The following is a 20,920-nucleotide window of genomic DNA, read 5'->3' on the forward strand; positions in this document are numbered from 1 at the left end:
TGTTTGGTATCTGAAATTCTTACCTGAGTTTTATCTGATATCTACTCCTGGGCTTGGAAAAGGTAGAAAGTGGGGGTGAGTGGGGCCTCTGGAGGCCAGCACAGGCAGTGACCACGGGGATGGTCCAAGCTGGGCTTGCTCTTGCCCTTGCCCTTCCATCTCATCCCTCTCTCTCCTCCAAGGAGGTCCCATGGCTCCAACCACCCTCCTTCCAGTCACATCTTTCCTTTAGAAACCCCTCCTCTGGTTCCCCTCCATGGTCATCCCAGTGAAAACACTTCCTACCCTGACTGCCTTCTACACTGAGGTGCTCGGTGTAGAAATGCAGTCAACATGGAAGAATACGTTTGTTTCTATTGATACCATCTATTATTTCTTCCTTTGTTTCCCAAACAAGACTATAAACAGCCTTTGGAGAGGCTCTGGTCTGGAGGTTTTCTTTTCTTGTTTTATTTCTCCATATAGACCCTCCCTCCCACGCACTGTATTTAGATGCTAACAAATACATTATGTTCTCTGTGTTCTCTTTGGGCACAGTCTCAGGGCCTGAGTTAAAGCCAGGGATGAGACAGCATGTCCAACTGCCTAGCAGAAGATTTTATGGACTGTACCCCACAGACACTGCCCTGATTCTGGCAATGGATGTCCTGTCCCCCTCACTACTCATACTAGTGATTAATGATGTTCTGTGACCCATGCTCTATGATCATCTGAACTTAATAAAAACAGAGAGGAGAGAGCTCTTGCTTGCAGACTTCCAAGGGTATACTTGCAGCAAAACATTTACAACTAAGCAATAAAATGCATGGAAATATGGAAGAAACATTGACACAACAATAAAACGAGGGATGAGATTAATGATGCCATAATACAATCTGTTTTCATTTGGTGCAAGGAAAATTAATTTTTGAAGACATTTCATTTAACTTTGCAATATTTTGCAGTTTGACCTTTGATACATGCAGCTTTGTCTCTTCTCCACTCATCTCTCCTTTAAGCCTAAGGATGGGAGAAGCGTGTTTTACATCTAGGTGTAAGGATGGCTTCATGGCAAATGAAAGGCAAGGAAATTATACTCAGGAAATAAAAGTCATTGTTGGCCATTCGTAGCTCTTTGCCTCCTACTGAAGCACCTACTTTGATCATCCAAAACTTGTTTTCCAAAAGAATAAGATGTGTTACCTTCCAAAGCAAGGCACCGGGGTGGGCTGGACGACCAGATAAGGTTGTGTAAGCACTCGAGATACTCGGACCCCTCGAGTTTAAATCCAGGGAAGCAGCGGTAGGAGATCACAGTCCCCACTGGGAAGGAGGTCTGGAACTCGGAGATGTTCACATAGCCATTAGAAGAGGCTAGGGGTCTCAGGCAGCCTGCGAAATGGGAGAGAAAGAGGAAGAGGCTTCACTCGGTCATCTTTCTACATCGAAAAGGTAAACAGAACACCAGAACGCTGTAGGATCCCTCCACTGGAAAAATGGCCTTGCCTCTGAAGAAGGAAGCTTGGATTCATTATTCTATTTACCTATTCTATTTTTAATGAAAAGAATTGCTTTTATAACAAGGGGACTTCAACAAGTTCATGAAAAACAGAATTGAAGTACAAGTTTATTTAAATGCAAAATATTTTGAAATCTATGTAGTTTTAGAATAGGAATTTTCCATGAACTTTTTGAAGACTCCCCCCATATTTGCAAATGGCACCAAAAGGGTCAGATGAGTAGTTAAGAGGAGGGGAGGGAGGGAGGGCGAGTCTGCCTCTGGCTTGGCACAGCTATACCTGGTGGTTCTGGCCCAGACAGCTAGTTGATATCACCTGAGCTTTTACAAAACACCAGTGACCAGGCCCCATGCTCAGTGTCTGGGGAGATGTGGGACCACCATCTTCTTTAAGATCTCCCCATGTGATCCTACTACGTTGGCAAGTTGAGAACCACTGGGGTGCCATAAGAGGACAGAGACGCCAATTGTTTCCGTGGTGGAGTTGAGTGACTTGAAACAGTTATGCTTCAAACTCAGTCCCACTGTAGCAGACTATGGTACAACACCTGTCTGGGGAGATGCCATTAACTTTTGAGAATCCAGTTGTGTTTCCTGTAAGGTAGATGGGAACTCTGTAGTGAGGTGGTTCTTAAACTCGAGAATGACTCGGCGGGCTTATCAGAACACAGACAGCTGGGCCCACCTCCAGAGCTTCAGTCTCAGTGGTCTGGATGGAGCCTAAAGATTGGCACTGTGGTGTTCTAGACGCCTGTGCTGCTGGACTGGGAGGTACACACGGAGCCCATTCCACAGTGAGACTGTGCATCCAGCACAGAGTTCTGTGTGCTATCAGAATGAAGTGGTACTTGAATCCCAGGTTCCTCCTCTGTTCAGCATTGGCTGCTGGGCCAGACGGTGGCATGGAGGTGGTGTGACTGAGCCCACAAGGGTCCTGGGTTCATATTCTGAAATCTCCTTGTACATGCTGGACACATGTGCCCATGATCCAGACTGGCTGGGCCTGGGGAGGGGGACTGCATTGTGAAGGCTCTGTTGTGGTTTCTCTCTCTCTCTCTCTTTCTCTCTCTCTGTGTATCTCCCTCTCTTGGAATAGATAAATAACTATAAAACTCATGAGCTGCCTTTCTGTCTTGAAGCCTGTGTAGCCCAGCAGAACATTACCCATGGCACAGAATCCTGCTGTATGTGGCATCCACTATAGTCATGGAAACTCTGATTGGCTTCAGCAGTTTCCCTGGAGGGAAAAATGACACTGAGGGGCTGGTGTTTTCCAGGGGAGAATTGTGTGTGAAGTAAGTAACGTATATAATGAAAATCCTTACTTCCCTTGCAGTCGCCAAATACAGATGGTCTGTATATGTGCATGGACCCTTCTCCTAGGCTGACTTGGTTAGATATTGCAGAGGGCTTTGGGAGATCTCTGCATGTTATTTCAGCCGACAACCCACTGAATAGTATTTGTGCATCAGAGTGAGTGAAATGTAGATGACCGAAGTCCCCATAGTACAGAATTTGAAGAGGTGCTCGCTCCTGAGGTATGCAGGGCAGAACCTAAGCTGCCGGGGCCACAGAGCTCTGCATACTCTGTAGGCTACTGCCCGGATCTGGCCAATGTTTGGGAGGGACCATATCTGAAAAGGTGTGGAGTCCATCCGTCTCTTTAGACAATCCCACGATGTTAGATTTTCTTTTCTTTTTCCTGAGCTAAAAACTGACAATGTTCTGGGAAAAGTGTAAGAGAATTAGGAATACATGAAGTCAGTAATTGGGAAAGAAAAAGTAAGCCTATTAACATGAACAAATGAGAACACTCGACTCTGTAAGCATACCTCAAATCTTGCCACAAATGACTGTCCTGCCCCTCCTCCTAGGAAGAAGTTACCCTCTGAGCCACCCACACAGATAAGATGGTTTCTCCCAAATAAAAACTAACACTGACCCATACTGACCAGGAGGCATCTGCATGTTGCTCTCCAAAACGTATAATCTCCACATAAAAATGGCCTTGGAACAGCTCCCTGCCTCCATCCCCCAAAAGATATGGCAGGGGTTATAATCCATGCAGTGAATCAGGGGAGAAGGAAAGATATGCTCACTCTTGGTTGGAGACAGCCTGTCCTAAATTTAACAGTAGAATACTGGCTTCAACTCAATAGTTCAATGTAATTTCCATTTGCACTTCTAGATAATAGAGAAAGGTTCTTCAGGCTTTAGTCCCTGGATCTATAGGTGCAAATAAAAGTTACAGAATGAAATGTCACTCGAAGGGCCAATTATAATCCCTCTAGGGGCTTGGAGAGGTGTTGAACTGTCTAAGGCAGCCTCAATTCCTCACTCCCTATGGTGTGCTAGGTAGCCAGCTAGCAGCTGGATCAAGACTCCCTCCTGCCTATGCTGGAGATGCAGGTGGATAAAGGCCAGGGCCCTCCTCTGTGGGACAGATGGCTAAGGAGGAACAAAAGTGGAGCTGGCATTTGCATGGTTGCTTGAGAGATTTTTTTGCTATAGGGTGCATGTGCTTGCCAGAGAGACAGAAAGTAAGAAATCACCCCCTGGGGGGATGGTCATGCTGCAATCCCTTCTCTTCCATTCTCCTCTCAGAATTTTGGGCATGCATGCACATGCACCTGGCGTGAGTTTCAAACTGCCAGGTCCAGGACTATAGTTGGTCATGTGGGCGTCCAGTGCCTTAACCACTGTGCCACCTGCTGGCTCTGAAAAAGCGCACCTCTTAAGAGTAGCCAGCCAACTCTATCATTGCAGACCTAGGGAAGCTGTCTTGACTGGGATTTGAATGGCCAGACAGAGCAATGGGAAAACCTGTGTCTGAGCTCTTCCAGAAGGTATACCACCATGGGATGTATAAATTGGTGGTTTACCTTTTGGAAGAGGTTTCTTGACTGGAACACATCAGCAGTTACCAAAGTTTATTTGAACAAGTAGCCCAACCTGAGAGCCAGCTGCTTATTTTGTACAGTCTCTGAAGATGTAAATATATAATAATCATATATATATAATGTCATTGGGAAAGTCATGATGCATTTTTTCATAGGAAAACATGGAAAAATACATCATGAGTTTCTCAATGAACTTATATATGTAATACAAAATATATATATTTTTTGCTATAGGGCACATGTGCTCACTGAAAACAGACAGAGGCAGAGAGGGAGAGAAGGAAGTGAGAAAGCACCTCCCCTCCCGCCCCCAGGGGGATGGCCATGCCATAATCCTTTCTCCATTCTCTTCTCTGGATTTTGGACATGCACACACATGTGCTTGGTGTGTTTTCCAAGCTACTGTGTCTGGGTCCTGAACAGAGCTATTGGCCATGTAGGATCCAGCCATCTTAATCTCTGTGCCATCTGCTGGCCCTATGAGATATATATTTTTAAATCATCTAAGAAAAAAGAATTCCTAAAGAAGAAAACCAGGGCCAGATGGTGGTGCAGCAGTAAAACGTGATGCTTTACAAGGCTGGTCCATATGGCAAGGTTCCAGGTTCACATCCAAAGACCTCCCTGAGGATGCTGGGTATTCAGGTGCCCATGATTCAGAGCTGGCTAAGGTTGGGGTTGCCTCATGCCATCAAGACCTTGTTGGAAGTGCTGTCTCTCTGTCTCTCTCACTCTTTCTCTTTCTCTCTGACTCATAGAAAGAAAATAGATATAAAAACAAAGAGGGGTCAGCAAGTGTGGTGGTTAAGGCACTGGACTCCTACATCTTTCTCTCTGACTCATAGAAAATAGATATAAAAACAAAGAGGGGCCAGCAAGTGGTTAAGGCACTGGACTCCTACATGGCTAACTATGATTCAAGTCCTGAACCTTGCTGCTTGCTTTCTCACTCTTCCTCTCTCTCTGTCTGTCTCTCTCTGGTGAGCATATGTACCCAATAGCAAAATTTAAAATACTAATAAGTTAATTTTAAAAAAGAGGCATACTATATTTAAGTGTCACAGAAGGATAGGAAAAGAAAAAGATACATGGAAAATACGAAGGCAAGCAGCAGCTAGAGTCTGAGATGATTTTTTTCACCATTACTCTGGTCAGGCTGGAGGACTGAAACAAATCAGCAGTTATGAGGGTTTATTTGAACAAGTAGCCCAAGCTGAGAGTCAGCTGCTTATTTTGTAGACAGTCTCTGAAGACGTAAAGAAATCATGCGTCTCCTTTAAAATTGCAATATGGAACATGCCAGACAGCACAGGCAGTTTCTGTACAGGAAGGCTGGGACTCTGATGGTCTGGGCTGCGCTGTCCTTCTCATCCTGAAGCCTTTGTTCCTTCAAGGGGTCATGACCTCTACGCTCTCACGTACAGAAATGATTTATTTCTGACGATGGACCATGGGAAGCAATATCAGAGTCTGCCAGTTGTGATTTCTAAGCACAGAGTTAATCATTGTCGCAACTTTAACTTGCCAGTGTTGTTGGAGCAAATGAGATTGCTTTCCTCCTTCAAATCATGAATTATGCATTGGTTTCTTGGTCTTTTGGCCCAAGTCACATGTCAAAAAATAAAATCAGAATTAATGTGAACTTGAGGGCTTATTTTCACAAACAGGGCCCTCTACATGAGCCCAGGCAAATTTTAAAAATGTAAGAGGATAAATAGTCACTGTGTGGTTTGGATGAAATTTGAATTTGATTATTTGTCTGCTCTTCATGCATTATAAAAAAGGATAATATTATTAAGAGAAAATAGCCTTTGTAAGATTGGCTTTAACTATATCTCACCACTACTGACATAAGAATAAAAGCCCTGTTATTTCCATGAAATATATAATAGTTCATCATTGTGTTCACAGCCCGGTTACAAAGTCTCCTCATTCCTAAGCTACTTTTGGTTCTTTAGAGTAAAGGGGACATCCAATATGTCTGACCCTTTATACTTCAAAATGGGGCGTTGGAGCTGAGCAGACAGCCAGGAGTGCTGATGGAAACCACGAGACTAGAACTTTGGCAATCACTGGTGAGAGACAGCCAGATCCACGTGGGGTGGGCAGCTTTGTTCTCTTCCCTCCCCCATCTCTCCCTCACTCCCTGAGACATATGTACAGATGAAGTCCGAGAGAAGAACGGCCTGGAGCTTAGCTGCTGTCCCCGTACCTTGACAGATGGGGAGATTATCCCACGTCCCATCATCACGACATAATGAAACCATGTTGTACAGGTTGGGGTAACGGATCTTGAATCCTTCATGACAGGCGATGATTAACTTATCCCCATGCCTGTATGTCTTGTTGTGAATCTCGGCATCTTCAATTTGAGGGATACGGCAATCTGCAATTTTGTGAAAGGTAAGTGTTATTTTTGGAATTTAAAATGATTATAGTTAATAGTTTCACAAGAAAATTCTTCTTTTCAGACCTGGTCTCAGCCTCCACAGTGATCTGAGAAATGGGACCTTATTTGTCGCTATGCTCAGATGCCAATGAAAAGCAGCAGAGCCTGCTTCACGGGAAGAGGAGGTTCAGAAAGAGGGATCCAGAGTGTGAAGATCCAATCACAAACTTTGTTTCCAGCAGTGACACGTCATACCCTGCAACTGACCTTACAAGCAATTTTGAAAATAACTGAATAAAGACATCGTTGGGAACTAACCCGAACAAGCTATCTAGCACATAGTCTGCTGTGTTTGTCGACAGCAACGACACAATGCAGCCTGACTAACTGGTCCCTATGCCACCCAGCCATGCCACTGCTTCCTATGGGGGCCCTCCCTGAGCCTGATAAGAAAATACGCTTTGCAGAACAGCACAGGGGATGAGCGGTGCTGTTTGCCATTAGCATTTCCCGTCTGCCTTATCTGTCTTTAGAAAGATAATAAATAGAGCAGCACATGCTATTGCCAACATCACGAGGGCTCAGAGCAAGCAGCTGCTCTACCTCCTGAAGATGAGCAAAAGCAGGATGTGTGATCCAGGAGAGGGGGCAAGGTCGGGGAGGTCAGCAAGGAGCAGGAAGCCCATGCAATGAAGTGATAAAAAGATAAAACACAACCAACACGTTATAATTACTCACTTCTAACTCGAACCACCGTCAATCGACTCCTGGCTGCCAGGCTGGGGTCCCTCACCCTGCCCTCCCATCCCAAACACTGCCCAGCTGACCCCAGCTGGTTTCAGTCACCGTGGTCACCGCGTGTCTTCTTCTATCTCTTAGGGGCACATTGCTGCTTAATGTTTACCATTTTAGATGCATGTGTGCTTATAAGCATGACCCACAGATGGGTATTTTCTGAATCTGTTGGCTCTTAATGTTTTGGAAACAAGGCAAAATCCAAGAACAACACTCTGTCAATCTTAGAAACCCTCCAGAAATTCCTCAAGACTCTTAAAGACGGTTAGTATTTCCCCACTGCTCCCCAAAGCCCACTGAATCCACAACATGGTTGGAATGGTATTACCAGGAACCCTGGCCATCAGTTTGTCCTAAGCTTTGAACTGGCAGCTGCTCTGTGGTGCTGAGCTCTGGGTTCCCTGATATAGGTGGAAGGGAAGGAGCAGTGGCTATCTGAGTAGACGGCTCTAGAGCTGGGACCTTTGGTGGCTTTAAAAAGGACACAGCCCAGGAGCAATTCAATGGGATTAGGGCTGGGTTTCCTGGGAGCAGCAGTGAATCTGACATAACAGACTTCGAACACCAGGATGACAGTGATGGGAAAGACTTGGGCAAAAAGAGTCTTGTTGCTAGAGGAGGCCTGGCCGGCAGGGAGGGAGGGGTGGCGGCCACTCACTGCTTTGTCTGGGTCATCCAAAGTCCAATGCTTGTAAGCCCAGGTCTGCCTTTATCTCAGCCTTTGGCATCACCACAGGGACAGTGTGGCCCACTTCCTCGGACAGTCCTTGCAGGCTTCCAGGCCCGTGCGCACACCTGGTGGGGCAGAACTGCTGAGGGGAGTTGTCTGGACCTCTGCCCAGGAGCACTATGAGCACACAGCCCTGGGGAGCCTGGTTAACAGGCTCTCAGCACAGCTCTGGCAGCTCCGCTGTCCCCTGAGGAAACCTGTCATCAGCCCTTCCCTTTGCCTCTGGATTTCAATGTAGAAAATCTTGGCTGCAGAACTGCGTTCTGGTTTCCATATTCTCGTTTGGGTTTCAGGTTGTGGAAAGGGGGTTTCTAACTCTTCCTTTAACCCATCATTTCTCTGCTAGCATGGCTGACCCCCAATCAATCCAAGAATAATCCTGGCCGGAGTCACGAGGACACTGATGTTTTGCCCTCCACTGCTGCCTTCTCACTGGAAACTGTAAATTACATCTTTTCCTTTTTTTGCAATGTCACCATACAGAAATTGTTAACAGCAAATAAAAGCACATTTATCAAGGTACCCATCTGCAAAATCTTGACTGTAAATAGACCCCACCACAGTAATTTCTATGTCTAAACAACTGTTTTCATGATTGACATAAAACGTGATCAAGAATTAACCAGGATCCTCAGGCGGAGTCAGCCAGTGAGAGTGAAGTCAATGGGCAGAACTGTCCATTTGGACATTATGGACGTGTAGGCACCATCTGGTTAGCAGCAGACACGCCCTATAACATGAAGAGCTTTGAGATTCTAATTAGAACTCCACATTCCACAAGCAGGCAATGGGGACCATTGGTGAATACAGGATGCAGGTCTCAGAGGGGACTCACAGCCTCCCATGTCCCAGTAATTGTGAACTCTGCTCAAAGAAGAGGCACCAGAGGGATGACACAGGGCCAGTCTACTCTGTGGGAAATGCCACTCGTGAATTGACAAACGGCAAATCCCACCCAGGTGGAAAGGCCAGGAGGTCCTGGAGCAGGAACAGGGACAAAATGAATGCAGACTGGCTCTAACAAAAATCCTAGAACAGAAATAGGAGAAATCATCATCCAGAGCCTATCTGATTGTTTTTTAATCGACAATGTCTGGTATCTAATCCACCCTATGGAAGGAGGATAGAGTAGGAGGACTGGGCATCTGGAGTAAGTACGTGCCCTCCTGAGTTGTCTGTCACAGAAAACAACCACAGGCCTTACTTCCATGGAAAGAAAGAACCCAGGATCTTTAGTGTCTGAAAGGTAACATGTGATCATCATCCACTCTAAAGTTTCAAACACAAACAACTTAATTTTTATAGCCTAAATTCATCCAGTGAACAGAATTTCTAAAGCCCCTTCAAGCATAGTATTACAAAGAACTATGAAAAACACCAATATCTGACTCTGTCATGTGGAAGCCTGTCAACAATCAGAACTCACGTACATGAACCCACCAAAAGGGAGGAAGCACCTGCCAAACAGACAGCCAACAAGGGATTAACAGAATAAATAAAGAACTCTAACAACTCAGCAGCAAAATCCAAATAACCCAACTGAAAATGGGCAAATGATCTGGATAAACATTTCTTAAAAGAAGATATGCACTCCAGGCTGTGGAAAGCACCAGAAAGAAAAGTGGTGAACAAGAAAGAAAAGATATTTAACATCATTAATCATTAGAGCAATGCAAATACAAACCATAGTGAGATAGCATCTTACCCCAGTTAGAATGATTATCATCAGAGAGACAGAAAATAACAAATACTGGGGCCAACAGGTGGCACGGTGGTTAAAGGTGTTAAAGGTGCTGGACTGCCACGTGGCTGGCCATGGTTCAAGTCTTGAACCTGGCAGTTTGCTCTCGTTCTCTCTCTCGTCAAAATAGAAAAATAATGATAATTTTAAAAATTCTTAAAAAACAAAATAACAAATACTAGAAAGAATGTGGACAAAGGGGAGTGGTTTACATTGTTGGTGGGAATGTAAGTATGGCCATTATGGTAAACATATGGAGATTCTTAAAAAATGAGAAATAGAATTGTCATACAATCCAGCAATCCCACTAGGCACATAACCAAGGGAAAGGATCTCAGTACCTACAGAGTTATCTACAGTCCCTTGTTCTATGCAGTATTATTCACAATAGCCAAGGTATAGGATGAACCTAAGTGTCTATCAACAAACAAATGGACAAAAATAATGTGATACACGCACACACACACACATACACACACACACTGCACTACTCCACTCAAAATAATGAAATCTTTTTGAGGTAAAATGAGTAAGCTCAGGGGCCAGCAGGTGGCATAGTGAATGGTTAAGGTGCTGGGCTCCCACCAGGCGAACCATGGTTTGAGTCCCAGACCTGGAGACTTTTCTCTCTCTCTCTCTCTCTCTGTCTCTCTCTGGTGTGCATAAGTGCCCTATAGCAAAATTTAAATAATAATAATAATCACAAATTAAATAAATATTCTTTTACTCCCAGAGGATGTTATATTAAATGAAACAAGCGAAGCACAGGCAGAGAATTTCTCATTCACATGTAGAAAATGAAAAATAAAAAAAGACGTCATAGAAACGGAGAGTTAAAGAATGAGTACTAGAGGCCGGGAAGGATGGGGAAAATGGGTAGAGGGGTGTTGATTAATGGTAACAAAATTACAGATGGATAAGACAATTTCCAGTGTTACAAAATACAGTAGGGTAAACATAGTTAACAGCAATTTACTGTATTGTCTCAGAGTAACTAAAAAGGATTTTGAATGCTCGCACCACGAAGCAATGACAAATGGTTGACATGATGGCTATACTAATTACCTGGATTTAATCATTACACATTGTGTTCTTGTACTGAAAAATCCTATTGTATCCCCATAAGTATGTACAATCATTATATGTCAATAAAGGTATTAAAGTAAATTTTAGTTGTATGTGAGACTGAATCTCATTTCTTGAAAATGACAAGTTTGGGAGCCAGCAGGTGGTGTACTAATTACGGCACTGGGTTTTCACATGATCGACCACAGATCAGGTCCCGGACCTGGTGGCTTGAGACTCACAGCGGGTAATGTGTGTGCATGTGTGCTCAAAATCCAAAAGGGTTGTGGTGTAGCCATCCTCCCTGGGGAGTGATTTCTCACTTTCTCTATCTTACTGTTTCTTTGGTGAGCACATGTGCCCCATAGCAAAAATATCTCCAAAAAAAAAAAAAAAAAGAAAGAAAGCCTAGTTTGGACATCAGTATCATTCTCAAGAACATGAATGCATGGCAGATGCTCAGAGATTCACAATCCATGTTACAGGCTCAGAGGGTCTTGCTGTAAAGAAATCTACTTAATTTTGTTTAAACCAGCACTTGAAAAGTTTATATATTCAGTCAGTCAGTGAAATCCTGAGTGCTTACTCCAGTGTGTTCTAGGTGCTGGGGAGAGAGAACAAGTCCAGAATCGTATTCCTGAAGCACTTGCATGGAGAGAAACTGCTAATGGAAAATTAACAGATAAATGAGCTAGAAAAGAATAAGCCATGCTCACTGCCATGATGAACACAGAATAGGTGATATGACGGGAATTGGATTCAGGGGCTCATTTAATTTGGGTAGACAGGAAAGGGCCTCAGAGGAAATAACATTTATTAGGCTGAGACTTGAATGACAAGAAGGATCCAATTATGTGAGGATCTAGGAGAAGAATATTTCAGGCAGCAGGAACAGGAAGTGCAGAGACCAGGAAGGGAGCTTGATGTCCTTAAAAACACAAAAGAAGATCTGTGTTTGAAATATTGTGACCCAGAAGGGAATGGAAGAGCTGGTGCATGCAAAGCCTTACAGATTAGGGCAAGAAATTGGGGTTTTAGTTCCATGTGATAAGAGCTACTGGAGTTTGTTCAACAAAGGTTATGACATCAGCAGATTACTAAACCCTCAAAGGGTTTGCCATATGATATGTACAATAAAGGATCAACCTTGTCCAAAGAAAGGTTCGGCTCTTGCCCTCAGCGTTTGAGAGATTAACATCTAAGCCTTTGTAATATCCTGTCTAAGATAAGTGTCTTTGTTTATTTTCCAGAAGGCTTTGGGGCACCCCAGATAGTCTATGCTAACAGCATGATTCATGATGGGCCTTGAGTCATGTCTGATGGTCTACACTAATAATGTGATTTATGGTGGGGGCCTTGCATCATGCCAGATAATCTATTCTCACAAAGTGATTTTAGTCGGGGGTCTTGAGTCACGCAATATTAACTCAACTTCTGGAGAGACTGAGAGTATGGTCAGCCACACAGCAGTCAACCACAACTATGTGACCAAGCCCCAATAAAAACTCAGGACACCAAAGTTAAGGTAGGTTTCCCTGTTGCCAGTACCCCACGGTGACACTCATTGCTGGGAGACACACATGCTGCCTGCACATTTCTACTGGGAGAAGCAGCTCGTGCCTGCTGATTCCTGCATCCTGCACTATGCACCTCTACTCTTGACTAATTTTTTTTCCAGGTTTTTGCTATAGGACACATATGCTGGCCAGAGATAACAGAGAGAGGGAAAGTAAGAAATCATCCCCACAGGGAGGATGGCCATGAGACAATCTGTTCTCCTTCAGTCTTAGGATTTGGGGCACACACGCATACGGACCTGTCATGACTTTCAAGCCACCGGGTCTAAGACTCAAACTACAGTCAGCCATGTGAGAATCCACTACCTTAAATGCCATGCCACCTGCTGGCCCTTGACTAATTTTAATCTGTGTCCTTTTGCGGTAATAAACCTTAACCATGAAGATAATGGCTTTTTTGAGTTCTGTGAGTCCTAGTGAATCACTAAACCTGAGAGTGGTCTCGGGGAACTCAAAACTTTAAAGTTGGTGTCAGAGTGAAGATGGTCTTGGAAACTCCTCGGTTTTGTACCACAAAATCCTTTTTTCACTTAATATCTGCTAATGTCCCATATTGGAATTATTGTTCCACCTCAGTGCTGTTCCATACGTCTGCTGTTCTAAAGACCCACCATTCCAACGCAAGTCAGGACACTGCCTTGACCACTGCAATTTACTAGGATCAGAAGCTGAATGGAATCAAGTGAGGCAATGATGCCATCAGAGCAATCACCATAGGTGGAGAAAAGAAGAGGTGAGAATTTACTCCAGTCAGAAAGGAGATGACTGGTGAGAGACGGTGCTTCCCATAGAAAGAGGCACCACCTTGCAGACTGGCTTTGCTTCTGGAGCAAAGCTGGCCCATGGTATATCCTTCTTCTTTAAAGCATATTGATGCTTATGAAGCCTGAAGAAGCATCAGAACAGAACACTCAAGACCCTGTGGCTCTGGGCTGAATGCTAATGTGTAATTATTACTAGTCCCTAGCTTAGAACCACTGAGGAACAGCCATGTGGAAGACTGTCAGTCAAAGTAAGGTTATTATACTAAGCACTTAAAGTTACTTAAAGTTTCTAGGGACATGTGCCATATAGTGACATTTCAGTTGATGAGAACCACAAATGTGACCATGGTCCCAAAGATTATAATGAAACTGGGAGCAGCGGTTGGCATAATGGTTGTGTCTCTGGACTCCCATGTAGTCGGCCACAGTTCAAGTCCCAGACCCGGTGGCTTAAACTCACACTGGGCGCGTGTGCATGCGTGCCCAAGATCCCGAGAGGAGAATGGAGGAGGGGGGATTGAGGCGTGGCCATCCCCCCAGGGGGTGATTTCTCACTTTCTGTCTCTCTGTCTCTCTCTGTCTTTCTGGAGAGTGCACAGGCCCTATAGCAAGAAACCCCCCCCCAAAAAAAAAAGATTATAATGAAACTGAAAAATTCCTATCGCCTAGTGTCATCAGAACATCACAGTTCAAGGCATCACTGATGAGTCTGTGGCGATGCCGATGTAAACAAACCCATGGTGCTGCCAGTTGAACAAAAACAGGTTCATGCTGCATTACTCATGTACACTGCGTAATACATGAGAATGATAGACGTGACCGTGGGGCTAGCTCATGTGTTTACTGTATTACACTTTTTATCATTACTTTAGGCTGTATATATACTTACTTTTTTTTTTTTTTCCCTTGAGAGATTTTTGCTGTAGGGTGCACTTGCCAGAGACACAGAGTGAGTCAGAAAGCAAGAAATCACCTCCCAAGGGGATGGTCATGCCACAATCCCTTCTCCTCTTGGGATTTTCCACACATACCTGGAGTGAGTTTTAAGCCAAGTTTTAAGCCACCAGGTCCAGAACTTGAACCACGGTCAACTACATGGGAGTCCAGCAAGACAACCATTACGCCATCTGCTGGTCCCATATACTTACTTATGTTTTACAAATAACTGTAAAAGGTAAGCCATGTTATACCAGCAGCAGCCTCGCATGTCTGGCATTTATGGCATCTCTTGATTGCATCATTTTGCTTGTGTTTGACTCAATCTCACATTGTTTTGTTTACTGCAGCCCTTCTAGTGGGACAAAATGTAGATGTGGAACACAGTGATATTGATGATCCTGACCCCGTGTAGGCCTAGACTGTGTGTTGTCTTATTTTTTTCTTTAAGTTTCAATGGAAATAAATAAATAAATAAATGTGGAAAATAGGAAAAAAGCTTACAGAATAAAGATAAAGAAAAACATGGTTACAGAGCTCCATAATGTGTTCATATTTTATACTAAATGTTATTAGAGGGCAAAAAGTTCTTTAAAAATACGTTTATAGGGACCAGCAGTAAGCATAATGGCTATGTCGCTAGACTCCCACATAGTCGACCGTGGTTTGCGTCCCGGACCCGGTGGCTTAAAACTCACGCCGGGCGCATGTGCGTGCATGCCCAAGATCCCGAGTGGAGAACAGAGGAGAAGGGATTGTGGCGTGGCCATCCCCCCTGGGGGGTGATTTCTCGCTTTCTGTCTCTCTGTCTCTCTCTGTCTGTCTGGTGAGCGCACACACCCTATAGCAAAAACCTCTCAAAAGAAAAAAAAAACATTTATAAAAATGTTGTAGTAGGGCCAGCAGGTGGCGTGGTGGTTAAGGATGCTGGAGTCTCACATGGCGTATCACAGTTTGAGTCCCAGACTAGGCAGCTTGCTTTCTCTCTCTCTCTTGTGCTCTCATTCTCGCTCTTTGCCTCTCTGGTCAAATTAAAATTAAAAAATGAAGTTAAGGGACCAGCAGTTAGCATAACAGCTATGTCACTGTATTCCCATGTAGTCAACCGCGGTTCGAGTCCCGGACCCAGTGGCTTAAAACTCACACTGGGCGCATGCGTGTGCGTGCTCAAGATCCCTGAGAGAAGAATGGAGGAGAAGGGATTGAGGCGTGCCCATCCTCCCTGGGGGGATGATTTCTCGCTTTCTGTCTCTCTGTCTCTGTCTGTCTGGCGAGCACACGTGCCCTATAGCAAAAACCTCTCCCCCCCAAAAAAATGAAGTTAAATAAAATAATTCTTTAAAAAATGTTACAGTAAGGTAAGGGTAATTTATTATTGGAGAAAGAAAAATACTTTCTTACGAATGTAGTGTAGCCTGAGTAACAGTGTTTATAAAACCTACAGTAGTGTACATTAACGTTCAAGACCCTCACATCCATTCACCACTCACTGACCAATTTCCAGTCTTGCAAGCTCACTCAGCATCAGTGCCTTTTTACGGGCATACCATTTTTTTAATCTTTTAGATTGTATTTTCTAGGTTGTATACTATACCTCTTCTATGTTTATACATGTTTGGAAATACAAATATTTACCATTGTGTTATAATCACTTGTTGAGTTCAATACAGTGATATGCTATACAAGTTTGCAGCCTAGGAGCAATAGACCATCCATGTAGCCTGGGTGTGAAGTAGGCTGTGCCATCTTTTTTTGCAATATGCCAGAGGGCAGGCGCATTCACAGGAGAGAGACAGGGAATGTATATGGGGGCGGGGTGTTGTGAGAGTCCTCCAATAGGGAATGGCCATAGCACAACCTCTTCTCCATTTCTCCCTCCTGTTGGGATTCTGGGTATGCATACACATGCACTTAGTATGTGTTTTCAGCCATCAGATGCTAGACTTGAACTGCATAGTCGGCCATGTGAGATCCAGCCTCCTTAACCACCATGCCACTGGCTCACCACCGTGCAACCAGCTGGTCCACTATACCATCTGTGTTTGTGTAAATACATGTTATGATGTTTGCACAGAGATGAAATTGCCTAGTGACACATTTCTTTAAATGTATCCCTGTTGTTAAGAGATACAAGACTGTAGTTTTATATTTAAACACTTGGCTAGTAATTGTTTTAAGTTCTTAGCCATCCACTCAAAAGGACTGAGACTTCTACACATTATTCTAAGCATATATGAAATATTTACAAAAATTGACCCTACTTGGGCCTTAAAGAAAGTTTAAACAAATTTCAAAGGATTGAAATTAGAGAGTTTGCTTTCTAGCCATAGTGAAATTAAGCTGGGAATGAGGTTAGAAAATGCCCATATATTTGAAACCTGAGGAATACCATTCTAAATAAGCCATGCCCCCACCCCCCAAAAGATAGTATTTTGAACGGCATAACAATACAAATACTACAGATTGAATGTATTCTATGGAAATAAAAATATGGCTATAAATTTCCCTCTCAGCATAAATGCACATATTAGAAAAAGAAAAGTATTTTAAAATCAAGGATGAATGTCTTGCAATTGGTTAAGTCAAGCTAACCATATTGTTCAAGTTTTCTACATCCTTTTGCTTCACTTTTTCCCCCTTTGCTTGTTCCATAAATTACTAAGAGAGGAGCATTTAAATCTCCCACCGGGGAGAAGCCCTGTTAATGTAAAGAATGTGGAAAAGCTTTCTCACAGAACTCGCACTTCACATTACATCAGAGAATTCGCACAAGGGAGAGAAATGCTATAAATGTAATGAGTGGGAACACTTTTTGTTATAAATCAAATCTTAGCAAACATGGCAGAACCCTCACAGGAGAGAAAGCTGGTGTGGCAGAGACAGGCTATGTGTTTTCCAAAATCTTTCTCTTTTCTCTGGGACACACAGCCTCGGGCGCTCCGCCTCCCTTTGGCGTGTGTCGGGCCATGTAACTGAGCTCTGTGCAGGGGAATACAGACACAAGTGATGATCACTACTTGAAGGTCTGGCCAAAAAAACAAAGTGTCCACATGCTCCACCATTACGTCCATGCCTCTCAAACGGAAGTGCCATTGACCTTCTGGTGGACTTCAGAGCCACAGGAGGGAGTTGCTTGGCAAAAGCAGAGATCTTCTTGACCTTCCTGTAAAAGCCTCCATTTGCATTCTGCCTGAGCGAGAAATAAATACCTGCATAGTTGAACCATTATAAAAATAAAAAAATTAAACTCTTGCTCTGACTGTGAATCTGTCCTTAAAATTCTATTCATTTTTGCTTTCTATATTTTGAGGCACAGTATGAGATGAGCAGAAATTTAAACTTATTATTAAATAGCCAAAGAATTCTTCTAGAAAGCTTGAAAAAGGGAAGGCAATTAAACCCAAAGAAAATGCAAGGAAATAAATAAAGATAAGAACATTAAGGATGTAGAAAAGGAAAATAGTTAAAAGAGGATCGATAAAACCAGAAGTTGGTTCTATGAAATGAATAAAATTGATAAATCACTGGTAAAAACTGATCAAGAAAGAGAAAAGGAACAGTACACAGAACCATGGAAAATAAAAAGGGGATGGTGTTACGAAGTCTATATTTTAAAAAAATAATAAAGAGGATGTTATCAAAAAAACTTCACACCAAGAAATTAGAAAATATAGAGTCAAACTCCAAAAACAAACACGAACTGTACATTTTGCCAAAATTGACATAAGAAACAGAAAATAGATATACTCCTACAAAACATTAAATGAACTGAATCCAAAACAGAAAGCCCTCCCACAAGGAAACTGCAGGCCTAGGCAGACTTCCATGAATTCTATTATATGAGGAGCCTTCAAAAACATCATAGAAAACGTATGTTATTTTAAAAATGCATTTAAAAATACTTCACCTTTTTTGCAGCAAAATACATGCATACATTAATTACATTTTTCCACACACTTTCTGAAGTCTCTTCATATATTTAAGAAATAGCACTAGTTTTACACAAACTCAGGATTCCCATAACTTTCAGGATTCTATGTTGAGAAAAAGGAAAAATTTAGGCCAATCCATCTCTACAACATAGATGCAAAAACTTAAAAATAAGATATTAGCAGGCCAGCAGGTGGTGTGGATGTTAAGGTGTTGGGGCCCCACAGACTGACTTTGCAGTTCAAGTCTTGGACCTGGTGGCTTGAAAATCATGCTGGGCATGTGTGCATGTGTGCCCCAAATCCCTAGAGGGGAGTAGGGGGAAGGGATTGCAGTGTGGTCATCCCAGACAAGGGGTGATTACTTACTTTCCCTCTCTCATGGTCTCTCTTTCTCTGTCTCTCTCATGTGCCCTATAGTATGAACTAAGAAAAAGAAAGAAATTAGTAATGTAATCCAACAATAACTAGACAAGAAAATGCATCACAAACAAATTAAGTTTATTTCAAGAATTCTAGGTTAGTTCATCATTTGACAATCAACCAACATAACTCACTACTTTAACAGAAAAAAGGATAAAAATATCATTTTAATAGATCTGAAAAAGCATTTGTGAGGCCAGGAGGTGGTGAGGTGGTTAAGGTGCTGGACACTCCCACATGGCTGACCACGGTTCAAGTCCTGGATCTGGTGGCTTGCTTTCTCACTTTCCCCCTCTTTCTCTCTGTGTCTCTCTCTGGTCGAAGTAAAATAAATGAATGAATAAATATAATTAAATAAATAATTCTTTTTGAATAAAGCATTCATTAAATTCAACATCTATTCATGATATTAAGAAGAAAAAAAACCTTTTTATTTACTTACTTATTTTTCAGTACATTTTTGCTATAGGACACATACGCTCCCCGGAGAGAGAGAGAGAGACACAGAGAGGGAAAGTGATAAATCATCTTCCAAGGGGAAACATTATGGCCACACCACAATCTCCTCTTCTCCATTCTCCTCTTGGGATTCTTGGCAAGCACACGCACACATCCTGCATGATCCTCAACCCGTTGGGTCCAGGACTCAAACTGCAGTCAGCCCTATGTAGGAGCCCAATACCTTAACCACCATTCCACCTACTGGCCCCAGAAAGGAGGGAGGACCTCTTAATAAGGGCAGTCAATCGCTATACATCATTTGGCTTGCAAAGAAAATTCATCTAACATGAAATACTTCTCAGACCAGTCCAGTTGAAAATACTATACATGTTATTTGTAGGAAACACACTTAATAAAGTAAACGATATCTTTTAAAATACCTATAGCAAAAATATTGGAGGCACTCCATTTGAGACTAGGAACAAGACAATGGTGCTAAAAAAAACCACTCACACTGAGCACTGTGCTGGGGCTTCTAACCAAAGCAGAAATGAAAAAGGAAACACAAGGTGTTGTTAGGATGACAAAGAAAGACAAGTTGTATCATTCACACATTATATGATTATCTGTGTAGTAAATACCCCAAGGAATTCACACGGATGAATAGTAAAACGGATAGAATTTGGCATATGTGAATTTTTCACGTCATCAATCAAACTAACAAAATGTAAAGTGTTCATTATCAATAGCATAAAAAAACCTTCACTTCCTAGACATAAATCTACAAAATGTATGTAAGTCCTCTATATAGAAAACTCAAAGACATTGTTGAACCAAACTGTAAAAGACCTACATAAATGGGGAAGTAATCCATGATATTTGATTGGAAAATTCAATACTCTAAAGACATTACTTTCCCCTAGAATGGAACTATGCATTTGTTACAATTGTACTAAAAATTCAAACTTACTTGGATGATTGACATCATGATTCTAAAAGGTGTATGGAAACACAGAAGGGCAAGAGGAGCCAAGGCAGTCTTGAAGAAGCAAAGCAAAGGGAAGACTTGTTTTACTAGATTCAAGATTTACTATGAGGCTACAGTAATTGGGAGTGTGTGGAAAGGCTGGCTGTGTGGTGCAGTGGTAACAGTCTGCTCAGGTGATATGGGATTCATATGGGAAATCACGGGCTTGGTTCCCTGCTACACCTGCATATACTGGGCACATGCTCCCAAGATCCAGACTGGCTGGGAAGGCTGGAGTGAGTGAGGATCATGAGACCCTGTCGAAGGTGTTTTTCTCTCTCTCCATCTCTTGTCTCTCATTCTCATAAAAGAAATAAACTTTTTTTCCACATTTTATTGATTCACAAAAGTTCTTAATCTACGGAACCAGCAGTTAGCATAATGGCTATGTCTCTGGACTCCCACGTAGTCGACCGCAGTTCGCGTCCCGGACCCGGTGGCTTAAAACTCACGCCGGGCACGTGTGCATGCGTGCCCAAGATCCCGAGAGGAGAATGGAGGAGAAGGGATTGCGGCGTGACCATCCCCCCTGGGGGGTGATTTCTCGCTTTCTGTCTCTATGTCTCTCTCTGTCCGGCGAGCGCACGCACCCTATAGCAAAAAACCTCTCAAAAAAAAAAAAGTTCTTAATCTAAATACTTTCAATACCAAGTACAGCTGATTATGTATATAATCAGGTCTGACTTTAGGCATAAACCTCGGTGA

At 42.9% G+C, this 20,920-nt stretch overlaps 1 protein-coding gene across 1 annotated transcript in view; it reads right to left on the reverse strand.

The window, feature by feature from the left end:
- The window catches only part of LOC102483416 (sushi domain-containing protein 4), a 133,167-nt gene that overhangs the window by 27,000 nt on the left and 85,247 nt on the right, over positions 1 to 20,920 (reverse strand). Inside the window, exons 4-5 of the mRNA XM_027769662.1 lie at positions 6,611 to 6,784; positions 1,183 to 1,371 (exon numbers count right to left, since the gene is read on the reverse strand). Of these exons, the coding sequence (XP_027625463.1) occupies positions 1,183 to 1,371; positions 6,611 to 6,784 (363 nt within the window). The remainder of the gene's footprint in view (positions 1 to 1,182; positions 1,372 to 6,610; positions 6,785 to 20,920) is intronic.

This window comes from Tupaia chinensis, unplaced genomic scaffold (assembly GCF_000334495.1).
Source record: "Tupaia chinensis unplaced genomic scaffold, TupChi_1.0 Scaffold150175_1, whole genome shotgun sequence".
NCBI classification, from domain to species: domain Eukaryota; kingdom Metazoa; phylum Chordata; class Mammalia; order Scandentia; family Tupaiidae; genus Tupaia; species Tupaia belangeri.